At 38.9% G+C, this 27,620-nt stretch overlaps 1 protein-coding gene across 1 annotated transcript in view; it reads right to left on the bottom strand.

Moving 5' to 3' along the window:
- Nucleotides 1-15,632, bottom strand: part of LOC126285331 (protein HGH1 homolog) — a 66,609-nt gene extending 50,977 nt beyond the window's left edge. The window contains exons 1-3 of the mRNA XM_049984648.1: nt 15,315-15,632; nt 15,044-15,228; nt 1,520-1,788 (exon numbers count right to left, since the gene is read on the bottom strand). Coding sequence (XP_049840605.1) covers nt 1,520-1,788; nt 15,044-15,228; nt 15,315-15,411 — 551 coding nt within the window. The 5' untranslated portion in view covers nt 15,412-15,632. The remainder of the gene's footprint in view (nt 1-1,519; nt 1,789-15,043; nt 15,229-15,314) is intronic.
- Between the last annotated feature and the right edge of the window lie 11,988 nt (nt 15,633-27,620).

The following is a 27,620-nucleotide window of genomic DNA, read 5'->3' as shown; positions in this document are numbered from 1 at the left end:
ATCTGCAGCCCTCTAGCAGCAGAGGGCTGTAACATGCATTAGTGAATTACGAAAGTCGATCAAGTAATATGCATGCCATGTATTACCTGACCCAATCTTGAGAACAGAACAAAAAATTTGAAGACATTATTTTCAGCATGCCCTCATTCAAGAATACACACCACAACAAACTGCTACTTCATTCATGCCATGTACTTTTCTGCCTTTGCCACATGCACTAATGCAAGTACACATACACTTGAACATGACTATGTGAGCAAAAGAAGCCAATTGTAATAAAGTACTTTCTTTCAACCTACTGGTAGTTTAAGAGGCTTCTTGTAATAAGTTTGAGAAGGCTCTGGACCCAAGTTAGAAATAACACTCTCTCATTATCTTGTGAACAGCCCACACATCAAAATTTGCCATTACATCACCTCGTTCCAACGAACTTCGGGCTTGTAGCCAGGCATCGTGAAATACATTCCACAATATTTCACCTGGGCGCCTGTCAGTCATCGACTGATGAAGTCTTACTTTCCACACATGCGTCAAAATCAAACTGACAGATAGTTCACACTTCCTGGCAGCAGTGCACTTGCTAATGGAACTGCAGAACTCAGATGTCCTCTGCATTATTGCTCACTGTAACCACTAACATACTCTATCATCTTCAATCAGAACAAATCATGGAGATGATGGGGTTCCTCATACTGTTCAACTAGTAGCTGCTATCACACTTCATCAGCTTTTCTGCCAGTGTATTTCTAGAGATTCTTTAATAATCGAGTCCCAAAAAGATGTAGCTGCGACCAGAATCAAAGTTTTACTATACTACACTGAATGCCCTGTGAAAATACAGTGTTCAGCAATAATGGACTGGCTTGGTTGCAAAAAGTGAGTGATTGATGTTCAGTGCAGCATTCTTTCATAGTTCATATAGTCTGTCCTATATAGGCCATACCACATTAGCAAGATATTTTGTGAATTCCAGCCTTCCACAATAACAGGTTGTCCTTAACTGATCGCAAAAGATTTGCAACCTTAGATGGATGGAAAATCAGTTTCACCTGAAATTTAAAGAGGATTCTTGCTATTTTAAATGAAATGTTTCTCATGAAAGGAAGAAAAGATAAAGATTTTGCTGGTGTGTGTACTTCTCTTTATTCCCTTCCTGATTCTTGGTTTTTAACAATGCCCTGTTAATCTGCCCCATGGAATATCCATTTTTTCTAAACAATGCCTTTGTGTGAGTGAGCTCTTTCGAGAAACCATCTAGATTTGAGAAAGTGTGAGTTCCTATGTATGAGCTCATAGTTAGCAGTGGGTGATGGCAACTTGAAGCTTGCAAATACAAATTAGTATGAGTAGGCTTATGATAAACTGAGTTTTAAAGTTAACATTGCAGCACCTTGTTTATCTCAGTGTTGGGTCTCTAAATAGCTGGTCCTGGAATTCTGATTGTCAATTCATTATACTGAATTGGCATGAAAGATACAAAATAATCATAATTGACAAGTCAATGGAAACAATCACTTACCTGCGAACAGTAGGTGACTGGCTCAGATTTGAGAAGACTGGTCCCAAGTAATGCAGTTTTGCGCCTTTTTTGTTGTATGTCTGGTTTGTAAAGACAGTAACAATACGATCAACAGGCACTCCAGATGCCTCCATAAGCTGTACTACTTGTTCGACATTTGCCCGATATCGTGTCAAATTTGAAAGGATAATGCACGATGGATCTGCAACTGCTGATTCTGCGTCAAGTATTTGTGACAATACAGCTACTATGATGTCACTCGGGCCTTCCTTGAAGGAAAAATTGATCTTAGTCAGTGAAGGCATACCATACAAGCAAAAATGCACTTCAACAACATGTGACTCCTAAACACGCAAACATCACAAAGCACTGTAATTTATTGTACACTATGTGATCGAAAGTATCCGGACACTCCCAAAAACATACATTTTTTTCATATTAGGTGCATTGCACTGCCACCTTCTGCCAGGTACTCCATATCAGCGACCTCAGTAGTTATTAGACATTGTGAGAGAGCAGAAGGGGTGCTCCATGGAAATCACAGACTTTGAACGTGGTCAGGTGATTGGGTGCCAATTGTGTCATATGTCTGTATGCAAGATTTCCACACTCCTAAAGATCCCTAGGTCCACTGTCTCCAGTGTGATAGTGAAGTGGAAACACAAATGGATGCATACAGCACAATAGCGTACAGGCCGACTTCGTCTGTTGACTGACAGAGACAGCCGACAGTTGATGAGGGTCTTAATGTGTAATAGGCAGACATCTATCCAGAACATCACATAGGAATTCCAAACTGCATCAGGATCCTCTGCAAGTACTTTGACAGTTAGGTGGGAGGTGGGAAAACTCATCGTCGAACGGCTGCTCATAATCCATACATCACACCAGTAGATGTCAAACAACGCCTTGCTTGATGTAAGGAGAGTAAACATTGGACAATTGAACAGTGGAAAAACATTGTGTTGAGTGACGAATCACAGTGCACAATGTGGCAATCTGACGGCAGGGTGTGGGTATGGCAAATGCCAAGTGAACGTCAACTGCAGCGTGTGTAGTGCCAACAGTAAAATTCGAAGGCATTGGTATTATGGGGTGGTCGTGTTTTTCATGGAGGGGATTGCATGGTACTATCACAGCACAGGCTTACATTGATGTTTTAAGCACCTTCTTCCTTCCCATTGTTGAAGAGCAATTCGGGGATGGCGATTGTATCTTTCAACATGATCGAGCACCTGTTCATAATGCACAGCCTGTGGCGGAGTGGTTACACGACAATAACATCCCTGTAATGGACTAGCCTGCACAGAATCCTGACCTGAATCCTACAGAACATCTTTGGGATGCGTCAAAACGCCGACTTTAAGTCAGGCCTCACCAACTGCACATCGATACCTCTTCTCAATGCAGCACTCAATGAAGAATGGGCTACCATTCCCCAAGAAACCTTCTAGCATCTGATTGGATGTCTGCCTGTGAGAGAGGAAGCTGCGAGGCTAAGGGTGGACCAACACAATAATGAATTCCAGCATTACTGACAGCAGGCGCCATGTATTTTTAAGTCATTTTTAGCCAGGTTTCCGGATACTTTTGATCACATAGTGTATGTGCCTTATTGTAAGTGGACTAAATCCTGACATAAAAAACAAGCACCAATTATTTCATACTGCCTAATCCAGTACACTGTATTATACAGAGTGTTTCAAATAGATTCTTACTATTTCACAAGACATTATCTTCCACATGACTGAAGACAGAAACTTGGAATAAATTTTAACTTGTGCATCAAAACCAAAAGTTTACCTTGATGACAGCTGTAGATCATCTGTTCACGTGGTTGCCATTAGGAATCGCCATGATACAGCTAGCACACTCCATTACAGAAAATACATACCCAGATTTGTTGGAGATGTGTGTTTAACCACAGTTACAACAAAATCTCAAAAATTTCATTTTTCAATGGGGCAGAGCACCACTGCATTGGTACCTGTACGTAACAGCATTTCTTGATAATCGGTTGTCCCAATGATGGATCAGCTGTAAGGGGCCACCAAGGTACTCCGATCTCACATCTCCTATGTCCCTTCTTCTTCTCCTCCTCCTCTCCCCCTCTTCCTCTCTCCCTCCTCCCCTCCCCTCGGTTTTTTTCTTTTTTTATGGGAGTGGGGGGGTTGCATGGCTATCGAGTTGTCCTATATCCTTCGAACAACTCTGGGTGAACTCTGATGCCACACAGCAAAAGCAGTAATTCCAGACCTGTTCACAAGAGTATGGAACAAGTTTGACTCTTGTCTGAGTGTCTGCCATGATTCTGGTGGAGAGCATATTAATCATTTATGAAAAATACATGAAGATATCAAATTTTTGGGTATGCATATATGTAAAGGAAATACCCTTCTGAAATTAGATGGTTCTTATGAAACTAAAAATTGTGCAGAGGTTAAAATTCACACCAAGTTCCTATCTTGATTCATGTAAAAGAAAGTCTTGCGACATTAGGTAAGCTTTTTTGAAACACCCCATATTAGTTATCTGCCTCAAAATGAAAGTTAACAGTAAGACACTGATATGTGACTGAATTCTAAGGAAACAACAATAAACTTCCAGACTACCATCACACCACAGCATGTCAGTTATGATGGTTATCCTAAAGGTAAGGTATTCTATCTTTTAAGAAATACAAAAATGCACATTTTTCTATGACATTTGCATTATTTCGAAGGTTGTATATCTATTTTTCTACATAATCGCCATTTCAGTTGACGTATTTTTGTAGACACTGTGACAGTTTCTGTGTGCCCATGCCATACCAACTCATCACCATCAACATGTCCTCGAGGAAGTGTTGGTCATCATCTATCACCTCATTATTGGAGCTGAATAGCCTTCTGGTCAAATTTTCTTTCATCTTAGGGAACAAGTAGTAGTCACTACATGTGAAGGTCAGACAACAGGGTGCGTGGGTGATGATATTCCATTCACACTTTTGCAGTAGATCAGTTCACAGCAACATGTGGGTGAGAATTGTCGTGGAGGATGCAGTCACAACCATTACAAATTGGTGAGTGGTTTAATCTTAGACGGCAACTGTGGGTCATGCGGACTATTGTGAGGAGCAGTTCTCACAAATGTCTGCCGTGATTCTGATGGAGAGCATATTAAACACTTGTGAAAAATACATGAAGACTTTCACCCTAAACATTGTGAGTGGTTGGTGGTGGTCCCTATTTGTCTGTTATTTTCAAAATTCCCCCCCCCCCCCCTCCTTACAGGCTCACAAGTTTCCTGATCATCAATGAAATGACAGCATACAGAGAAGTGTCCCTCCAGACCTGTCTATACAGTTGTCTTTCATTGCTGTGTCCACAATATCATAGTGGCTGATTTCTATATGCCTCTACTCAACAGGAAGACCTTTCCTTGATTTTTTATGTTCAGGATAGTGCCATGGTGTCTACATTATTTTCTGTGTTGGGTACAGTTTCTGCATTGACTGGAGGACCTAAGAGCCTGACCAAATGAGAAATTTCTGACTAGGGCAGCTCATCATCCACTCAACTGCAGCCCATAAATGATCAGACATGCTTGACAAATTTTCTGTTCACGGAGTGAGTACTTGACAAGACTGTACGTAGATGTTAAAGCAAACAGTTGAGCCTAACCCACAAACAGTTTCCCAGGCGTGGAGTGCTAAGTAGCTGGTACTGGCTGTAGGGCCGTAACTCCTGTTTCTCTCATGTATATACAGACAGACCCACAATGGAGCAAACAATTGAAAGTTAACAAAAAAACCCACTTGATATTCAAGTTTACGGATGACAAATTCTTTTGTATGTAGAAAATTCTTACTGATACAGATAAAGGTTATACTGAACTGGCTTTAACATTGTATATGAAAAAAAAGATGTCAATGGACCAAGCAATGGCTGAAATTGTGAGAGAAGTAAACCCATGGAAATCTGCTGCCTGGGATGTTACGCACAGAACATGATCATGATGATTATAGGAACTTGCAACAAATGGATAGTCAGACTTTAATGACTTGCTGTAATTACTTCACCCTGGTATTGAGAAGAAGGGCACAGTTATGCGAAAGTCCATTCCAGCAACTCAAAATTTAAGTATTACTGATTGATGACCTAAAATTTCAGTTCTGTACTGCACCTAGGACATTAAGTGGGGCGGTTACACAAATTAGGTATTGCAGTTTCAAAGTCTGGATTTTGTGACAGTTTCACTTTCTGTTTCATCTTTTTGCAGATGTTTATGAGCTAGCTTATGCAATACATGTTAGATGTCTTCTTTTTTCCTTTTTGTTTGTAACAGCCATGAATTTGTTGTTGTCTGAAGAGGTGGGCTGTGGTGAAATTGATTCCTAACATAAAAATAATCAGATTGCATTCTTGTATATAAGTCATTATGAAAACATCATTTATTTTTAGCTGCCCAGTACACAAGACTGTTGGAAAAAAATTGTCAGAGATTTTGAAGCCAGATGATTTTTAATAAATGTATTGGTGGTGTTGATGGGCAACACATAACTATAAAGAAAGCTGAACATTCTGGGTCAGAGGAATTACAGCAACGTGCTCACGGTTGCAGCCAATGCAAACTACTGGCTGGTTATGGGGGATGTTGGGACAAATGGAAGAATCACTGATAGAAGAGTATCGAAAAGTACCCCTTTTTGGATGCTATTGCAAAACAACGAGTTACATATGCCAAACTGCCCAACACAAACAAAAAATTTCATTTAGTTTTTGTGGGATATGAGGCTTTTTAGCTTTTTAGCCCATCTCCTGAAACCATATAACCAAAGCATACTAAACAAAGAAAATCAAGTGTATGAGTATTGTTTGTCTGGTGCAAGTTGCAGTGTGGAAAATGGTTCAAATGGCTCTGAGCACTATGGGACTTAACATTTGAGGCTAGAACTTAGAACTACTTAAACCTAACTAACCTTAGGACATCACACACATCCATGCCCGAGGCAGGATTCGAACCTGCGACCTTAGCAGTCGCGTGGTTCCAGACTGTAGCACCTAGAACTGCTCAGCCACTCCGGCCAGTGCAGTGTGGAAAATGTGTTTGGCATTCTAAAGCCAAGATTAAAAATTTTCAGATCGCCTATTACTCTGTCACCAGAGGAAACAAAAACTGTTGTACTGGATTGTTGCCACTTACATACAGCAACTTATTATAAGACAGGATAATGGTACTTGGCTTCGAGAGGTAGATTTTGAAGATTGCAGTACAGATACTTTAATACCAGGTAACTGGTTGAATGAACACAGTGAACTAGTAGAGCTTCACAGAAGTGCAACAGGAAATGCAATATTACAAGCAAAGGGAATTAGAGAGAATTTCTGTGAATACTACAATACAGAAGCAGCAGATCCTTGGAAATAAAAATGCTTTCAGTAAATGTAATGTGAGACATATATCATTAGCAATCATATTTATGTAACAATATATGAAGCACTAAATAAACATTTGATGTACAACCTTCCTCTCTCTCTCTCTCTCTCTCTCTCTCTCTCTCTCTCTGGTACTTATTCCTGCTCCCCCCTCCAATTTGTCTTCCAAAAATTTAAGTTCATTGTAATACTACAGAGCTGGTGCATAAAACTTGTCTATGGAAGAATCTGACACACTGCACACTGCTCTTCCTTATTTTCCCACTTTCACATTCAGGACACAAACACAAAATACTGATTTTCTTTTTTACGCTTTCCTCTGTAACACTTCTGTTTCTGTCTTTTTTTTAACAGCAAGATATCTTTTACTTTTGTGCATGTATTGCTGTGTATTTTCCACAGCTACAAATATTCTCTGTACAGAGGAATATATTGTAAGGTATATTCCTTCTCAGTCACAAATCACATTTCAGAAACTGCACTATTTACTATGCATTTTCAAAAAGAAGAAACACTGATATTAACATCAATAAACACATGCAGTCATTGCCGATTAGTTAGCTAGAGGGCAAACAGCCAATCACAGCCATCAAGCATTCCTGTCAATGTGCAACCATATCAGACAGGGGTGAAATCTCATGAATCCCTACTCCATTTCTCATCACTCATGTGATACTTGCCAAGCAGGTTCGATCGTTTATGGGCCACTTTAGCTAGTGTTAAGCTGTGTGCCATGTACACTGCAATTATTAAACTTCAGTTAGATTAACTTTGTGACTGGCATTTCATTTGTGAGGGGCCAGCCAACCATAGTTCTTTCTAAAGCACCATATGCTAATTTTGTAAGTTTGTTCAGAACCTTATCAAGTGTGACTGGCTGCTTGCTGGCAACAATGCCCCTGCTGCTACACTCTGTCAGTCAAGAAGCTATTTTATTCAAATTAAAAGAATGGAGAATTTCAAAAACACACTCGGAAAAATGACAGTGAGTTCCAGAACGGATACCTGTTTGGGTATATCACCATTTCAAACTGTAAATACACTATGGACAATTGAAAAACAATTTTTAAAAAAGTAAAAATGTAGGTCTGATTGAAAATATTATTTTTATTGTGTTTTGTCATTTATAAAATCAGTTTGAGCCTTTTATTTAACCAGAACAGTGACTTAATCAAGCCCTGATTGGCAATACTAAATTCTGTCATTACTAATCTCATTAGACATTATCATGCTTCGATCCTGGACAGTCTGGTCACCTGTCTGATTTTAAATAGCTGCTTGTAAAGCATTCAGTAATTTTATTGTATGTCAATGACTGTAACAGCGATAAGATCCTTCAGTGCATATTTCATCATGAGAAAAGGACATCTCATTGAGAGTGGCATGTGGCCAGTCTCAGTGGATACAATGGGTCTCAGGATGGTTTGACAGAAACTGCTTATCACCATGATCATGGTGAACAGCATAGAGTAGTTCAATATGTCTGCCTTCCAAATTCATACAGTGTGCAAATATATTCAAATCAGATCGGAACAAAGGTCTTGTGAAACTTATTGTACACACTTCTTTCTGATGTAACTCCATGATATGTGGTAATCATATCAATTTATCATGGAACTTAAGATCCAAAAATCTAACCAGGTTATTAAAATTCAAATTCAAAGAGCTATCACTAATGTAGAATTTGACTAATTTAAAAGACACTAAGAATCATTAAAATCTATGCAAAATGATTTCTTTCATTACATGATATCTGACAGAATATCACCAATCCTATAACGAAAATAGTGTTCATTCTGGGTGTTATAATCCCAAGTTCAATGGCAGTACTCATCAAGGGTGCAGCAAGTAACTCTCAATTGGGAGTACTGTGTGGGCTGATAAGAGTAATTTTTCCACATTTTATTGTGTTCCACTTGCTATTTGTCCTTTCTTTTTGTTCACTCATATACTGTAAGCAAAGCACTGACACACATTATGGGGGAGGAGGTGATTACCCAGGAGGAAATCCAGCACTAGCTTGATCAGGTAGCTCAACTGCAAGCAGATAATATTGACTTGCATCAGGAGTTAGAGAGGCTGTGGGAAGAGAGCTGGGGATGATGTTCGCCTAGTACTTCCTTACCCATCCTAGATATTACCAATGCCACATTAGTGACTTCTTTTTTAGGTAAGGAATGCTGAAACATCATACCATGATGATGTTTTGGCATTTGTAGACTGCCTACATACACACAAAATTAGGAGGCCGGAATGATGAGCAATTATTGCATCGGGCTTAATACAGGATGCAAAGCCAAATCTTATGTGCTGTGAAAAGTTATGAGGCGATCATTCCTTTCAGGATATGCAAGAAGAATTACTGGAATGCTATCGGAGATAAAATACACCCAAGGTACTATTGAGAAAATTTGGATAGTATACCTCAGAGACAAGGAGTCCATAGAAAATTCTGTGGACAGAATTACTAAAACTTCTATCAATACTTATAAACTTACAGACAATGATACAGTTAACGAGCCCTTCAACATGAAGCAGAACAAAGAGTGGCCAACACATTTCAACAGAGCTTTGCCTGCTGAAGTTTCCTTTAAAATACAACCAGAGTTTCTGAAATCATTGCATGAAGCTGTCACAACTACAAAGGTTTAGGTGCGAATAGAGACAGTGATCAGATGAAATGAGAGACTCAGATTTTTATGTGTGAGGAAGGCAGGTGGACACAACGTGGATTTCATACTCAGCTGTTAAACAAAAACATTGCAGCAACTATGCTGCATTCCCCTTGACTGTAAGCTCAGGAAACCTTTGAGGAATCAGTGGCAGATTTTTGAATGATTGGTTCTGAAAGAGGAGGGACAGGCACGTTTCTGTTGAACAGGGGGTTACAGGTATCTGTGGCAAGTCAAGATGTACTTTTGAGTACAAAATTCAGACCCATGTCATTGTAGACTGTGGTGAAGCACATGGGGATAATGGGCACAAACTCAGTTCGGCATCAGTGAACTTAAAAACAAAAGTGAAAGATTTCCATGCTTGTGTGGAATTACTTCCTCGAGATAGCAGCAGCTGTGATGTATACTGCTGAAATTGATCTGAAATGCCATATAGCAGAGCTTAACTGCAATCATTCCATTTAAGTACTACTGCTGAAAATATGGAGTTGCTGCCAGACACACCGATAGGCCAGTGTAAGCCACCCGAATTGCATGTCCAGTCCCTTAGCACCATCTCATGGGACATAGTAGCACAAAGTAGAACAAAACTAGTCTGGGTAAACACAGGAGCAGATTTTCAACCCAATACCTTGGGTGCAGTGACCCCTTTACCAAACAATAAGGAACTGGACAAGATGCAATGCTTTGCGTGCTGTAATGTATGTGTAAGAGGTTGATGAGAGCCAGGTAGTGCCCTTTGGTACAAGTAATTTCAGTTCAGTAGAGGTAGAGCTGAAATGACATGAACTGGTTTACAACCTACATACATACTCCACAGTGTGGTGTATGGTGGAGGGTATTCTGTACCACCATTAGTCACTTCCTTTCCTGTTCCACTCGCAAATGGTGTAAGGGAAAAATGGATCTTTGCATGAAATGTATATCAGTGACTGTAGAATCACTCTGGAGATGCCTACAAATGCATTTTCTCAACATTTTTGCAAAATTACTCTTGTCGTTCCTCCAGTGATTCTCATTCAACTTCACAAAGCAACTGCATTAACACTCACATGTAAATCTAACCTACTGGTAACAAATCTAACAGCATGTCTCTGAATTGCTCCAATGGCTTCCTTTAATATGATCTGATGGGGACAGCAAACATTCAAGCAGTACTCAAGAACAGTTTGCACATGCATTTGTAGATGAACTACACGTTCTCGATGAGCGATACCTTCTCAAATCTCTTCCAATAAACCTGTCAACCATTCACCCTCCCTACTACCAACCTTACATGTTTATTCCATTTTGTATCACTTTGCAAAATTATGCCTGGATACTTAAATGACGTGACTGGGTTAAACATAACACAACTAATGCTGCATGCGAACATTAGGGGTTTGTTTCTCCTACAAATCTGTGTTGAACATACAGGACTGGTTTTCCTACTCATTTGCATTAACTAGTATTCTTCTACATGTAGATCAAGTGGACATTCATCACACCAAATAGAAATTCTGTGTGTCATCCTGTATCCTTCTTTAGTCATTCAATAATGATACTTTTCCATATACTACATTGTCATCAGTAAACATTTACAGATTGCTGCTTGTCCTATCTGTGAGATCATTTATGTATATAGAGAACAAGAACAGTCCTATTACACTACCCTGGGGAACTCCTTATGATACCCTTCTCTCTGACTAACACTCGCTGTCAAGGACAACATACTGGGTCCTGTAACTTAAGAAGTCTTCGAATTACTCACATATCTGGGTATATATTCAATATGCTTCCTTCATTGACAGTTTGCAGAGGGATGTTGTGTCATATGCTTTTTGAAAGCATGGTTTGCAGGATATCATGTGAGAAAATAGCAAGCTGAATATTGCATAAGCATTGCTTTCTAATTTTGTGCCGATTATGGACAGAAGCTTTTCTGCCTCAATAAAAAGTATTATATTCTAACTTGAAATATGTTCAAAAATCTTGTAGCATACTGATGTTAAGGATACGAGTCTGTAACTTTGCAGGCCCATTATTTTACCCTTCTTACATACAGGAGACATCTCCTGTACTTGACACTTTGCACTGGGGGGAGAGATTCATGACAAATGCAATATAAGGAAGAAGCAAATGCTGCAGAGTACTCCCTGTAAAATTGAATTGAGATTCTATCCAATCCTGATAACATCTGTTTCCAACTATTTAACTTGCTCTACACCTGGGATGGCTATTACTATGTTCTCACCTGTGTAACAGTAACAATTATGTGTCTGTACAGTCCTCCTGTGTGAATGTTTTCTTCCTTCTTGCTGGCTTTATTAGCTTTAGTGATCATCGTCACTATGATGACATCATGATCACTCACATCTACAGTGACACTGTTGATAAGGTAAGGTCTGTTTGTAGCTACAAGGTCTAAAATATTTCCATTGTGTGCAAGTTGTCAAACAAGCAGCTCAAGCCAGAGGAACAGGAGAAGGAGTTTTGAATAGGGAGTTAAGTATACAGTATTCAAAACAGGACAATCTGTAAATGTAGTTACACTGTGGGCTTTGATTCATATTGGAGCAGATGCAGGAGAGAATGTCCAATTTGCCTCTCCACCCCAACAAAAACAAATTCCTATGGGTTGATTTGGGGGACAGGACCAAGCCGTGAACTCATTGGTCCCACCAAATTATGGAAAACCTAAATCAGGATCGCCAGGCATGCATTTGAACTGCCGTCATCCCGAATGCGAGTACAGTGTGCTAACCAATGTGCCACCTCACTCAGTTTCCTAAGGGTATTCCTTTACTTACACATTGGCTTCTAGAGAAATTGAATAGGTCTATATTAAGTGTTGTTTTGTGTTGTTATAGTTCACTGAGTGGTGACACGGTTCCTATCACTGAACTTATTGTCAGTCAATGCTCACAAAATTGTTTAGAGGTTGTGCTAGTTTCGTTTGTATAGGCACTGCCAATAGCCTACAAATATCTCACAGCTGATGGTTGCATCAAAACATGCTAAGAGTCACGATTTTCTTGAGGATTGTACTATATGAGGCTCCTGCTGTGGTTTTGGCACAGCGATTGGCTAATCAATGTTTACAGGTTGTTGATTACGTCTAGACAGATGAAAACCAGCATAGCCACTGAACTTATTTGTGAACATTGCCTGAAATAAACTTAACGGTGAAATCTACTGTCCTCACTGATTCTCTCAGCCAATGTCACAGTAAAAATGACCAAATAATGGGTTTAGAAGAGTTGATTATGACCAACATTTTGACGATATAATGGGTAAAATATTTGACTCCTCATATTCAATGCATTGGTATTTCTTAAGGATGAACATCATAAAGCTGTACAGCGATATTTTCTTGACAATAAGTATAAAGATTAAGTTTCTACGATTTGCCTGTTAATGTATGTCCTGACTCGTTCTGCATCCCTGAAGGTTCTCCTTATTGATTGAAACAGAACATGATGAATGAAATACAATCCTGTGCATCTATTTTCTTAATCTTTTTGTAAACAAAAGTAGCCTATGCCCTTCTCTGTTGCATTGTAAAACATGTTCATGTTTCACTGACACACAGGGTTGTTATAATTAAACTTTTGCTCCCTGACAGGAACCCATGAAAAAACACATGAATGTAGGATAACGAAACTTTGTGGAAGCACTTGTAATGACATCCGGAAGAGAAATAATGAATAAACCATTGAAAGAAACATTTTAATTTACTCATGAGAGGGTAGCATTTGTTAACTGCATACTATATTAACATTCCAAGTTGCTAAATGTGATGACCAGCTGCAGCCATGACAGCCTGGAACTGCACTAGAGTTGCACTGTTATGACCAAAAACATCACTGGTGGGATGTTGCCTGTATCTCCATTGCTATGATCATCTTCAACTTCCAATGTGTTTGTGTCCTGTTGTGATACCCTCTCCTTCGGGTAACCCAAAGCCAGAAATCACTCGAGTTAAAATTTAGTTATCATGGTGGCCACAGCATTCGGAATGATCAACCAATGATTTGGCTTTCTGTGATTGGTTTACAAAGCAACTGACTGACCTCTTAAGCAATATCAGGCAGATCTCCACCATGCACCAAAACAGCTTAGTCCAAAGTACCAGGGATCACATGTTGGCAAAGCAGATCACAGTTGCATGTTGCATGTCCTTGGCGGCCGAGTTCCTCAAAGAAAATGGACCAACCATGAACTGTGCTGTGAAGCCACACCACACAGGGACACATTCACCAGGAAGAGCAATTGCATGAACATTATTAATGGTGGTGATCCCCAAATGCAACAGCTGTGGGAGTTCACTGTCCCCCTGTCAGTGTAAAGTGTACTTCATCACTCACCAAATACCTAGACCACATGTCATCAACTTCAATGTTTGCAAGAAACATAAGAGCAAAGTCTACTCAAATGTCTGCATGATGCATCAAATAACAATTCACAACTATTTGATTTACTTTTTGAATGGTATACCATGGAATGTTCAGCTGTCACAACACAGCTCATGTGCTGCTTACAGATTGCACATTGCGTCCAGCATCCTTCAACAATCTGTGGTGCAAATGAGCAACTGCCTCCAGGAACAATTCCCAAATCACCAGTCAATTCAAACATCTAAATCATGTTGTTGAACCTCAGAGTTGGAAGAAGACATCTCTGTATTCCTTTAATATGACAATACTTCCAAAGAGCAGCAGTACTATTGCTCTTTCGATACAACAGATTTATGAGTACTGTAAAGCAACGCTCGCATTGTGCAGAACAATGCAGACTGTCTGCAAATGTAATGCATCTGATGCATGTGCTTCAGCCCTATGTTGCCACACTGTACCAGCAAATCATGACACTAACACTACTAACAATGCAAATCATCCCTATAAAGTCAGGTACCCATACATTAACTTGTTTTCCAAATACAGTGGTTCAAGTACTGGTAGCAAAAGTTTAAATATAACTGCCCTGTATAAGAAAATACCAAAAGAATGTGTCTGGAATGCAAAGTAGTAATAAGTTGAGAGTAATTTAAATCTGGGGTAGAAGTTAACAGTCTCGTCATTTGTTAAATGTGAAGTGGTGAAGAGAACATTGGTGACAAAACAAACAACATGATACAAGTAAGCACTTAACATAGAAGACATGAGGCCACCAGCTAAAATAATTTTAAAACTTGGTCAAGATGGTTGTAGAAGCTTAATTCGCCTGCTAACTTTTTCTACATACTAAGATACAGCGATAATTACATGTTGAACATGCCGTTTTCACGACAGAGTATGTTACAACTTTTCTCAGTCCAGATTTAGCCTCATGCATAGTTCACTGCAACATCTACCTCTAACGTCGATATTCCGCTTTATAAATAGTGTGTGAGTAACCACATTCTTGAAATTGAAACAAAAACAGGCACAGCACATAACAAATAAAATCACTACCTTGTCAGGGCACTTGAAATTCAACAAGGTTTTTGAACATGACTCGTCTGCTGACAGATTAATTAACGCCAAACATGCGTCTTTCGCAACGCTTGTGTTATCACTTGCAGTCAACTTGAGCAAAGAGCCAATTATTTCTGGCGCCTCAATCAAAGCTTTTCGGCCTTCATCGGTGCCGGTAAGTCCTAAAATTGAAAAAAAAGGCAAGTTAACACCGTTGTACATATCCGTTAATTTCAAGCATTTTGGCTACGTACAGAACAAGTCTCACCTAATACATATTGCAGCGAAATTTTCTTCACATCTATGCGCGAGTCACTCCGTAAAAATATTGCTACCTCATTTAGCTCCTTTACATTACTGCCCATACTGAACAATTTTCTATTGGTTATGTTTACAAAATACACATGTTTTCTACCCACACAATGTATTCGCGCAAAGATATTCACACTTGCCAGCAGATACTCCACAGAACACTAGCAGTGCAAGCCCCGTATTAAAGGTTGGCTGTTTGATTTGGGGGAAAGGACCAAACAGCGAGATCATCAGTCCCATCGAATTAGGGAAGGATGGGGAGGGAAGCCAGCCGTGTCTTCGAAAGGAACCACCCCGGCATTTGCTTAAAGCGATTTAGGGAATCACGGGAAACCTAAAGCCGGATTCCCGGACGCAGGTTTGAACCGTCGTCTTCACGAATACGAGTCCAATGCGCTAACCACAGCACTGCCTCTCTCGATTCCCATGATAGAAGGCGGGTGTCCAGCCGGCAGCCGAGTTCACACGCACAACTAATGTGACGTCATAGCTTCTTGCTTTCTGTAGTGGCATCGTGAGCTACCGTTAACAAAGTACGTCAAAAATTCTACGTAGTTGCACAGCTTTCAATACGGCATCAGCTAAAATCCTGTAACCAGGTAGGAACCTTATAGTGCAGGTTATGTCGTTAGAGCTGTGACAAGAGATAATACAAGGAAGACGAAATCCAAATGTTGGATCCGAAAGTAGATTTCGCGCAGGTATAAATCAAAGGCCTCAAACACATTTATAAAAGAAATGCGGAGATGAAAATATTGTCTGCAATGGCGAACAATTCAACAGCTCGCGTGTAAATGTCATCTGCAGACACGCCACTCTCCCAACTTTGAATAACTATTTTTTTGTTTAGCAGCTTACCACTCATATTTTCATTCTCTGTTTTCGTATGGCATCATATTCTGGGGTAACTCATTATTCAGTAAAAGAGTGTTCATTGCACAAAAGCGTGTAATCAGAATAACTGCCGGAGCTCATCCAAGATCGTCCTGCAGACACTTATTTAAAGAGCTAGAGATCTTCACTGTAGCCTCACAATATATATATTCACTTATGAAGTTTGTTATTAACAATCCGAATGAATTCAAAAGTAATAGCAGTGTCCATGGCTACAACACTAGAGGAAAGGATGATCGTCCCTACTCAAGGTTAAATCTAACTTTAGCTCAAAAGGGGATAAATTATGCTGCCACCCAAGTCTTTGGTCACTTACCTAATAGCATCAAATGTCTGACAGTCAGTCATATAGCATTTAAAAGGAAATTAAAAGAATTTCTTAATGGCAACTCCTTCTACTCATTAGATGAATTTTTGGATGTAGTAAGTGGGTAATTTCCCTAACCCTCACAAAAAATTAAAAATATTAAGTGTCATGCAATATTTTGTGTAATGTAATATCTTGTATAAACACCTTTTATTAACCTGACACGTTCCACATCATTTAGAAGTGTCGTATTCATGGTCTATGGAACAAGCACTAATCTAATCTAATCTCACGCTTGGGAGCTATTTCCTGTATATAATCCACAATTTATAAAATGCTTGGTCTCACATACGACGAAGTTTAGACGACTCGCTTTTCTGGTTGCATACACTAAGCAGCCAGAACATTATGACCACTGATCTACTGTCGATATGAACTCGTCCAGCCGATAACACCATCACCTGGTGAGGAATGACTGCAAGTCAGACACACACGTGGTGTGTGTGTAGTATCGGTGAGCATGCTGTCTGTGTGTTGAATGGGGAAGGTGCTCAGTCTATGTGAGTTTAACTGTGGGCAGATTCTGATACCCTGGAGGATCGGCTCGAGCATTTCGGAAACGCACTAGTTGTCGGGTCTTTGAGGAGTACTGTGGCGAGTATCTTCAACATATGATGAAGCCTAGGTGAAACCATATCGGGGGTTGAGTGGCAGATGTCGGACCTCATAGGCTGGGCATACTGGTAAAACAGGGCAGGTGGCGAACTGTGGTGAAACTAACATCAGATTTTAATTCTGGAAAGAGTTCAAGTGTGACTGACCACACAGTGCACCAAATAGAATCCGTCATCTTCCAGGAGAACAGTTACATGCCACTTGTACTGCAGGACAAAACAAGCTGGCGGCGACTCCATTCGCTTAAGGAACATTCACATGGGCATCCATGGATCCAGCAGAGGTTGTGCAAGGCGCCATGATGGCCAAGGAGTATTGTGTACAGGTTGTAGACGATGTACACCCTTTCATGACAATAATGTTTTGCAACAACAGTGGCATTTTTCAGCAAGATAATGCGCCATATCACTAGGACAGAAGTGTTGTATTGTGGTACAAGGAACACACTGGTGAGTTCCAATTCATGTGCTGATCCCCCCAACTCGCCAGATCTGAATCCAATTACATATCTCGGATGTGACTGGACATGGTGTCAGAGCTCATCGTCCCCTTCGAGGAATTTATGAGGATTAGAAGACTTACCTGCGCAGATGCGGTGCCAATTCGCTCCAGCGACCTACTAAGGCCTCATTGATTTTATGCCATGCTATGTCCTCACTATTATCTGTGCCAAATGTGAACATACCGGCAATTGGGTAGGTGATAATAACGTTCTTGCTGATCAATGTATATTAAGTGTACTTATTTATTCATCCAAAAAACTTTTAAGACAGTGGGATACATCACTGATTTACAAATATTATACCCCCCCCCCCCTCCGTCCACCGACCGACCGACACACACACACACACACACACACACACACACACACACACACACACACACACACACTGGTGCAGAAAATCAAACATAGGTTAACATTCTTGTAGTTCCAGAAATTGCAAAAATGAACCTGCTGACCACTGTTTCATATTTTTTAGTAATAAAATGATAACACACTAAAATCAAATGGAGTACAGCAGCAAATACTCTGACAGCTGCGACAGAATGCTCGTGTTTCAAAATACTGCCAGCAGGGATCGGTCATGTAAGGATAGTGGTGCAACGCAGTACAGCTAAATTGAACTTTTTGTGGCATGATAGAAGTTGCAGCTCATAAGTTAAGCCACTAAAAACTGGCAGCTTACACGTGAAACTGCATTGCAACCTGCTGTGGGTGTCTGAACTCGGCTTTAAGCTCGATTTCCACAGGCATAAATTTCTTACACATGAATCCAAAAAAACAGTACTGACTGTTCTGCAGTTATAAGAACCTCAGCAAGGTCACACTCTCAGTTACAGTACCTTTTATTTCATTTAGTCACTTCGAATGATGTGGTGTTTCTCTATTACAAATAAGTGATTATAAAGAGCTACTGAATGCTAAAAAGTTGTTCCTGTCGCACTTTAAGAACAAATTGCCACTTGAGAAAGTCTTTATTTAGTTAGTTGAAAACTAAGCATATTATTCTGGCATGCCACTAACTTTTCACATGATTCTAGATCTGTTCTGTCCATTGAAACAGAATAGAATAAGAGCAAATCACCAATCAACAGCTGATGAAGCTTGTAGGCGATGATGAGGGAAGCAACATAGTGCAAGAAAGTAGAATGACTTTTGGCTTTTTTAACTTATCCATAAGTTTGCATGACAGTGTGCAAGTTGGGTGATTCTATGTGTAAGCTTGACTTGCGCGAGTAGTGTTGAGGTATGCATGTGTAAGAAATTCATGGCCATGAAAACCCAGCTTTAGAAAGTAAATTTGCACAAATCGCTTGCAGGAGCTACATCTGCAAGTTCTTTGGATGTGGAATTGCCTCCTTGTATATCACTCTGCTGCACAGGTACTCCTTGCTAAATTAAAAACTCTTCAAGTCCAGAGACATTTGTACCTGCCTTGGAGCGAAGCGATCTACATCAACAAATGAACTATTAGTGGAGGCAGTGGAGATCCTCTTAACATTCAGTGACAAATACTTCCTGATAAAATTTTATATTCAAGACATGACATTTAAGGACAGCTCGGTCTATAAAAATAAAGACAGCATTTAACTTATTAGGACAGCTTCTAACAGAAGAATTAAAAATCCCTCTGTTCTACTTTCAGCACAGAGTATCCTATCACTTCAGACATTAAGTATTCCAGTCTATTAGTCATGTTGCTGTACAATCTGGTAGTACTCAGCTTTCAAGTACCGATATATTACTTTCAACAGATCACTTGTGATAATACATTTCATAAATTCAACTTCTACATCTATGTAACACAAAAGTGACCAGATTTCACCTACTTTTCTACCGATAGATTAAAAAATTCTCAAGAGAAATACACCAGATACGCTCATGTTTGTCACTGACATCTAGTCTGGAAGATATATAAATTGCCAAAGACAGTTTCTTTATTCAAAGTGGACACGGTGTCGGTTTGAGAGGCCCTTAAATTTATACTTTACTTTCAATTTCACTCTCTAGGATTTTAATTGTATCAGATTCCCAGAGCGCCCTCAAAAACATCGAGAATAGGAGCTGGAATAACTCAACTAACCGATATATTCTGGATGTTATCAAGGAAATTAATTGCTGTCATAAAAAGGCCAAATTATTAAACTTCAGTTGGTATAAACTTCAATGAGGAAGTGGACATCTTAGCTAAGCAAGCGATGTCATCAGGCAATATTCTTGACTACAAAATAACATATATGGATTGCATGCATAACACCAAATATTTTGCTCTACTCCAATGGCAAGAGAAGCGGAACGAATTAAAACAACAGAAAGGTTATTATTATACAGTGCTAAAGCTCAAGTAATCATCCTACTACAGATTAAGAGGGCTTAATTGAACCATTTGATTACATTAACCTTAGTTCATCTTCATTTCAACCACGATTTCTTCCTACTTTGTTTACACTGAATTATCGTTTACAGTTCTCCTGCATGTTAGTGTAATTATAAGACAATCACATCCTGTTTTTCTTGTGCCCAATATGACAATGAATGAAAGGATTTTATTACATCGATAAAGTCATCAGGTTATCAGCTTCCACTAGCAGTTACTAAGCTGCTATTTTCTAACGGCACTCATCTGTAAATAGTAACTCACAATTTCGTTAAGAAATTTGGAATAAATCTATAAGGTAGGTTGAAGTGAACTTTGGTTTATATTACTGATATGATCCTTTACAGTGTATGCTGTACCGATATTGTTATATTCTCCTACAAGAATTCTGTATTTGATGGCAAAATAGAGAACATTATCTAATGACAAAATAAATAAATAATAAAAAATGACTTAAGTCCCCATACGTTTCATCAAATTGCAGAGGTAGTAGCTTCCCCAAGTTACTGTAAATGGTTCATTGAAATTTGCTACAACTACTTGCCATATTTGCCAGTTGCTGAAAGTTTTTGAAAGTTGCAGACTTTTGTGTTTGTGTACAATACGAAATTTCAGTATTGAAATTCAGGTGGACCAGTGAAAAAAACACAGTGTAAATTCATAAAGGCGAGAGCTTTCATACGTTGCGGATTTCACAAACAGGCTTAAAAATAGGATGCTTTGGAGAATACAACAGAGTTTGAAATTACACAGGTTTAAATATCTTTAAAAAATAGCAGTTTTTAGACACAGTATACTCAAAAAGGCTAAGAAATGAAAGAGCGGTCAAAGTGCAGATGATGTGTATGAGAGTTGTACCAAAAGTAAGGCTCCCATATTTTTTAATTTACACTACTGGCCATTAAAATTGCTACACCACGAAGATTACGTGCTCCAGACGCGAAATTTAACCAGCAGGATGAAGATGCTGTGATATGCAAATTATTAACTTTTCAGTGCATTCACTCAAGGTTGGCGCCAGTGGCGACACCTACAACTTGCTGACATGAGGAAAGTTTCCAACCGATTTCTCATACACAAACAGCAGTTGACCGGCGTTGCCTGGTAAAACTTTATTGTAATGCCTTGTGTAAGGAGGAGAAATGCGTACCACCACGTTTCCGACTTTGATCAAGGTCGGATTGTAGCCTATCGCCATTGCAGTTTATCGTATCGCGACATTGCTGCTGGCGTTGGTCGAGATGCAATGACTGTTAGCAAAATATGGAATCAGTGAGTTGAGGAGGGTAATATGGATCACTGTGATGGATACCAACGGCCTCGTATCACTAGTAGTCGAGATGACAGGCATATTATCTGCATGGCTGTAGCGGACTGTGCACTTAATATTCAAGGAAAGACAAAAATATAGCATTCCAGCCACTCCTTCCACATGCTACAACTATGTAAATTCATCTACTAGATTCCTATTCTGCTCCTATAACATACATTTATAGCTCTTGTTTTATGATAGATACAAGTGAGCTTATGTGAATAATATTGATGATTGAGAAACACATCAGCCATATTTTGTAGCTGAGGAAGCATCACCGTTTTCTTTAAATACTGACTTGCCTATTACTCTTACTGTGTTAAACTTAGCTTGATTAAGCACAGTCAGTTCACTGGCTTCAGTGAATAATAGTAGGTGAGAGACAATATTGTTGCTCTGGAGCATAAATGGTCCTGTATTCATAATATTTTCATTAAAAGGCAAAAGTTTTTGTGACACTGCTGTGATGTTTAGAAAAAGGATCATTCCTAAGGGAAAACAGAATGGAGCAACATTTACTGCTTGTGAAGTAACATGACTGAATGAAACTGGAACACTACCGTTTTATAAAAACGTTTTGTTACATGAAAAATCAATGTTTTTATCTAAAACTGAAACAGCTGTTAATACAAATAATACCCATAACTGGTGTGGTTCTTCTATTTGGTTAGGTATATTAAGGGAACCACTCTGTGGTTCAGGTCGAAAAAAATCGATTTTCGGTTTTCATTGTAGTTCGATAGATTAAGGTTTTGCTGAAAATTTTTTTCGAGAGTTTAAAGAGCATTTTTCTACCACATGTGAGTATGAGCCATGCCCACTTTTCTGTCACCCACTTTTCTCCATATATTTTACATCTTTATACCCCATACATTGCACGTTAGGGATATTTTTTACACCCGAGTGTGTTGGGTATCCTTGGAATGCAACGGTCGGTATTCTTTTGTTTCTGCTGTTTATAAACAACACGCTTTCAAACACACGGTTAGTTTTGTTCAAGTGTGATTGTGAGTAATTGTTATACTTACATTTGCAGTGCTTGTTTACGTGTGTTTTGTTGTGTTCATTGAAGATAACGAAACGTAAAGGCATTTTCAAGAAACGAAAATTTAGAGGAAACAAGTTTAGAAAGCTTTCTGTTCAAAGAGGTTATATCACCTGGCAAAGATGTTTCTAATTGTAATTGTTCAACAAGTGCATCATCAAAGAAGCTCTTACCATGGCAAGAGAGTTACAACGAATTTACTGTAAGTTACAAGGGGCACAGTAACATTATTATAAATTTGAGAATATTATCAGATGTAATTCCTAAATTTGTACAATGTAGACAGTGTGGTGAGTCACAGAGTGTGATAATTTGTGAGAGCTGAGTCACAGAGTTTGATAATTTGTGAGAGTGCCAGTGGGAGAAAAGGCCTAGCAATTGCTTTGGATTTAATTTGCACTAAATGCTCATATGTGATTTCATTTAAGAGTTCTTCAAAACCAGATGCAAGTGGCCCTTATGAAATCAGTACTAGATGAGTTTATACCTTACGATCCATTGGCAAGGGCAGGGCTGTTGGGAGAATATTTTGTTCAGTGATGAACTTACATCAACCACCAAATAAATTTGAAAAACTGACTGTAATATTAGAGTAAGCTGTATGTGAGGTCAGTCAGGAAAGTATGAAACTGGCTGCTAGGAAAGCAGAGGAAGAAAATGATGGATGTTTGCATACTGCAGTTGCACTTGATGCAAGTTGGCAGTAGTGACTGCCACGAGAGTAGACAATGGTAAAGTGTTAGATGTGGAGATAATGTCTAAATATTTGCAAATGTTGTAAAGTCAATGAACATACAGAACCCAACTGTGTGGCTAATTTTAGAGGAACAAGATGTGGTATGGAAGTTCATGGAGAGCAACAAATATTTCATCACTCTGTAGAAACAAGAGGTGTACAGCACACCAAATATTTGGGCGATGGTGACAGTAAGGCATACAACAATGTGGTGAACTCTAAGCTGTATCGAGATGCCGTTATTATCAAAATATAATGTGTAGGCCATGTTCAAAAACGTTTGAGAACAAGGCTGAGAAAACTAGCTGTTGATATGAGAGGAATAGAATTAGAAGATGGAAAATTGTTGACCAGACAGGTTTCGTTAACTAAAACTGAAATAGAAAACTTTCAGGTATACTATGGGCAGGCAATTAGGAGAAATAAAGAAAATCTGGAGGCAATGAAGAGAGATGTTTGGGTCATATTCTTCCATACATCCTCTACTGATGATAAGCCATATCATGGTTTGTGTCTATCAGGAGAAAATTCGTGATGAAAATACAATAGGGCTCAGGCAACTGGAAAATCTGATTCTCACCAGCCTCTCCTGACCTTCTAAGGAAATGTCTGCATGGGCAGACATAGAACTTAAATGAATGTTTCGACACCATAATTTGGAATCGCCTTCCTAAAACTGTACTTGTAGGTATGAATACAATGAAACTAGAAGTTCATGATACTATTATTGCATTCAATTGTGGTAATATTGGAAAGTGTTGGGTACTGAAATATCTGGGAATCCATCCTGGTGAAAATATGATCAATGGGCTGCAACATTGCGCTAAAATGAGGATGGCCGATGCAGACAGGTCTGCATCTAATATGGCCAAGAAAGCAAGACAAACATCCAGGAAGGTGAAAAAGAAGCTGGAAGACCTGCTAGAGGCCAAAGAAGGGCCATCATATGCAGCAGGACAGTTTTAATTAACTGTAAGTAACAAATTTCAAAAGTTTTTTCTTTTAACTCAATTTGCCACAAACTAAAATTTACAGTACATATGCCCCATTGTATCAGAAACTATCATAGATAAATGAATGAAATTTTCAGAGACTCTGCATAACATAAAAAGCCACCTATGGTACTACATTCATTAATATTCCCCCCATTATGAAGTTCACAAAAAATATTTTCTACAGAAAAAACTTAATATTTTTTGTTAATAAATTTAAAAAAGTATTTCTTAAAAACTGTAAAATGGATAAAGTAGATTTTAGTACAGTTGACTCTATTAGCATCATGTAACATACAGTAAAAATATTAAGGTCCTGCATCAAATAGGTTTTTCAGAAATGGGTCAAATACTTGTCTAAATTAACATGGGTTAGAAACGCGGGTGTGGTCCCCTTAAGGCATTACTACATAAAACGAAACAATTCTTCGATTTGGTTAGGTGTATTAAGCCACGCTAAATTAAATGAAACAGTCCTTTCCACTACTGCAAGAACTGTAACACATGCCAGATAAATAAGACTGTTTTGGCACAAATCATCATTTCAGTATGCCTGATTTACATAAATAACACGATGGAATTCATGAAGTCCTGAAATCAAATACATTCCACTACAAATAAACAGTATTATTTTAGAAAACAGAGAAATAGTCTCACTTGCCCGTCATATGCTCCAATTTCTCACATACAAGAGTGAAAAGACGAAATACAGCTACCTTTGATAAGCAAAATGTGGATATAATTCGGAATTGGCGTCGTCCCACTTTTTTCTCCCTCCTCATTTTCGTGAAGAGTTCAGACAAAATCTCTGTCACTGCTGTCTGCAACTGCATCTGTCACTATTTCTGCCATCTTCAAATCTTGCTAACTGGCCAGAAATCACCATTTAAATTATCCCGAGTTTATTCTTCGGTTACTATTCCAGGTTTGTACAAAGTCTTATTACGGAAATAGATCGTAATCGGCTGCTAACCTGAGACTCTACAACTCGCCCATAGGACAATAATTTCTTAGCAGTGATAGGCAGTTCTTGTCAAGCTCTTAACTAGCGCTAACTACAGCCCACGTCACATACAGAGTGGGTAAACGTAGTCCATGTTGCCGAACTGTGTTGCAGTGTATCATTGTAATATATATATATATATATATATATATATATATATATATATATATGGCCACTTATCAAATGTGTATAATGCACGTGTGTGCGTCCTTCACTGCAACTCGATGTGAATCACTATGCATAAAAAAATTTACTGGTAGGAAAGACTAGCGCAAAATACTATCATAAAAATTGCCAGTATGTTATCATATACTGCAGTTTTTGACGAATTTATCCAGCCACATTTTTGCTACCAATTAGAGCATACAACACGCTGGGAAAAGCTTATCTACTCCTTGGGCAATGTGTTGAACATTATAGTCTGAATATTTCATAGGCTACATATTCCGTATGAATAAAATTAGGAAATTCTCGTATACAATGCATGCAGTTAATATGTTCACAAAAACGTTTTTAAACCATGGGTCTTTAAAATCAAAGAAAATCTTTACTTCACTTTGTTTCAATGTCTACATCATAATAGCATCTGCTATCCGAGCCCAAACAATCTGATTGTAAATTTAGTATGATAGGCTCAAGGCTTTTATCCATCTTCACCTCCATGTCAACGTCTTATTCCTGAAACTTTCCAGCATGCTGCACACTGTGTGGCCCTCTGAAAGGAGATGCTGTCTGCTGCTTCATGCAGAAAAATTTCAGGGTCTTATCTTGACTTTTTTTTTATCCCTCACGTAGCATATAACCTGTGAGCAAATGAATTCTCTATTCTCTCGGATTGTACCGACAATGAATGTAGATAAATGCAAAACTGTGTGACCACACTCATATACAAGGAAGTCAAGTTCGTACGTTCCATCGCATGACTTTTATAAATTACGAGCTGTAGGAGTTCAGCACAAGTTTGGCTCTTATTGTCCAGCATATTTTTTATTTTTCAGCCAGACCACTATATCCCCTTTCCTTGTGCTCGTACTTGGTCATTTCTCTGCACCAGCTGAACGATAACTGGCATGGTAATTACAATGACCATCTTCGAAGCAATGGATACTCTGCAAATCATATTTAAGTGCCTGGCAGAGGGTTCATGGTAAGAATTGTTCAGTGAACTACTTCTTTAAAGTGACAGTGTTAATTTTCGAATGGCAGCCACTACTGTTTTTCTTGCATCTAAATGCGAGTTTACTTTCAGGAACCAAATCAGAATAAGAGCGAGAATAAGTGTCTGAGAACCTTTTCCTATGGGAACTTTAAAACTGCCAGTGCTATTATTCAATTGCCAGCAGGTGTTCATGGAATGATACTGATTCACCCATGTTTCATCAAGATAATACACTGTACAACTATCACCTCCTCTTCTATCGTGGCTAGTGCTTCTTCTATGTCACTTCTTTCAATTAAAAAATCCCTTCATAACATATTTGAAACCAGTCTCTTTTAAAATTCTTTGCATTGACGAAAAGCCACCTTTGAAGCCAATTTACTTACGCATAATTGTAACAAGTTTTTGTAATGTTACGTATTCCCTTCTTATATACATTTCAAACACAGAACACTTTGTCAAGCCATCTATTTGTGTTACAGGTTTCTTGCGATTTCGATGCTTTCCAGGCGACACGAAAACAAAATTTCCTGCGGTTTCTACAGTTCCGACACTTTTCTTCACTACTCTCACTAGATTTAACTTAATGACACGTGCTTCTACAGTTCGTTCTTGAGTTTTCAAAATGTCAAAAATAGAAGTATCACTTTCAGATTCACATTTGAAAAAGTTATAAAGGCAGGACACAAACGTCCTCGACTGCTCGTGAAGCATCAACATCTACATCCGCATCGACATGATTACTCTGCAATTTACAAGCAAGTGTCTGTCAGAGTGTTTATCAAAACTCTTTCAAGCTATTTCTCTACTGTTCCACTCTCTAATAGCGCGTGGGAAACACGAACACTTTAATCTTCCCGTGTGAGCACTAATTTCTCTTATTTTCTTGTGACGATAATTCCTCCCTATGTAGGTGGGCGCCAAAAAAGTATTTTCACACTCTGAGGAGAAAGTTGGAGACTGAAATTTCATGAGAAGATCCTGCCAAAACGAAAAACGTCTTTGTTTCAACGACTGCCACGCCAGTTTGCGTATCGGATCGGTGGCAGGCTCTCCCCTAATTCGCTACAATACAAAACGAGCTGTCCATTTTTGGACAATCCTATATCTGCTGTGGATCCCACACTGGATAGCAATGCTCCAGAAGGTGGCAGCAAAACGTGGTGCAAGTAGTTTCTTTAGTACAGCTGTTGCATTTTTTAAGTGTTCTTCCAATAAATCGCAATCTCTGATTTGCTTTCCACACAATGTTATCCATGT

This window comes from Schistocerca gregaria, chromosome 8, assembly GCF_023897955.1.
Source record: "Schistocerca gregaria isolate iqSchGreg1 chromosome 8, iqSchGreg1.2, whole genome shotgun sequence".
NCBI classification, from domain to species: Eukaryota; Metazoa; Arthropoda; class Insecta; order Orthoptera; family Acrididae; genus Schistocerca; species Schistocerca gregaria.
The sequence above is the reverse complement of the archived record's forward strand: the minus strand, read 5'-3'. Positions and strand labels throughout refer to the sequence as shown.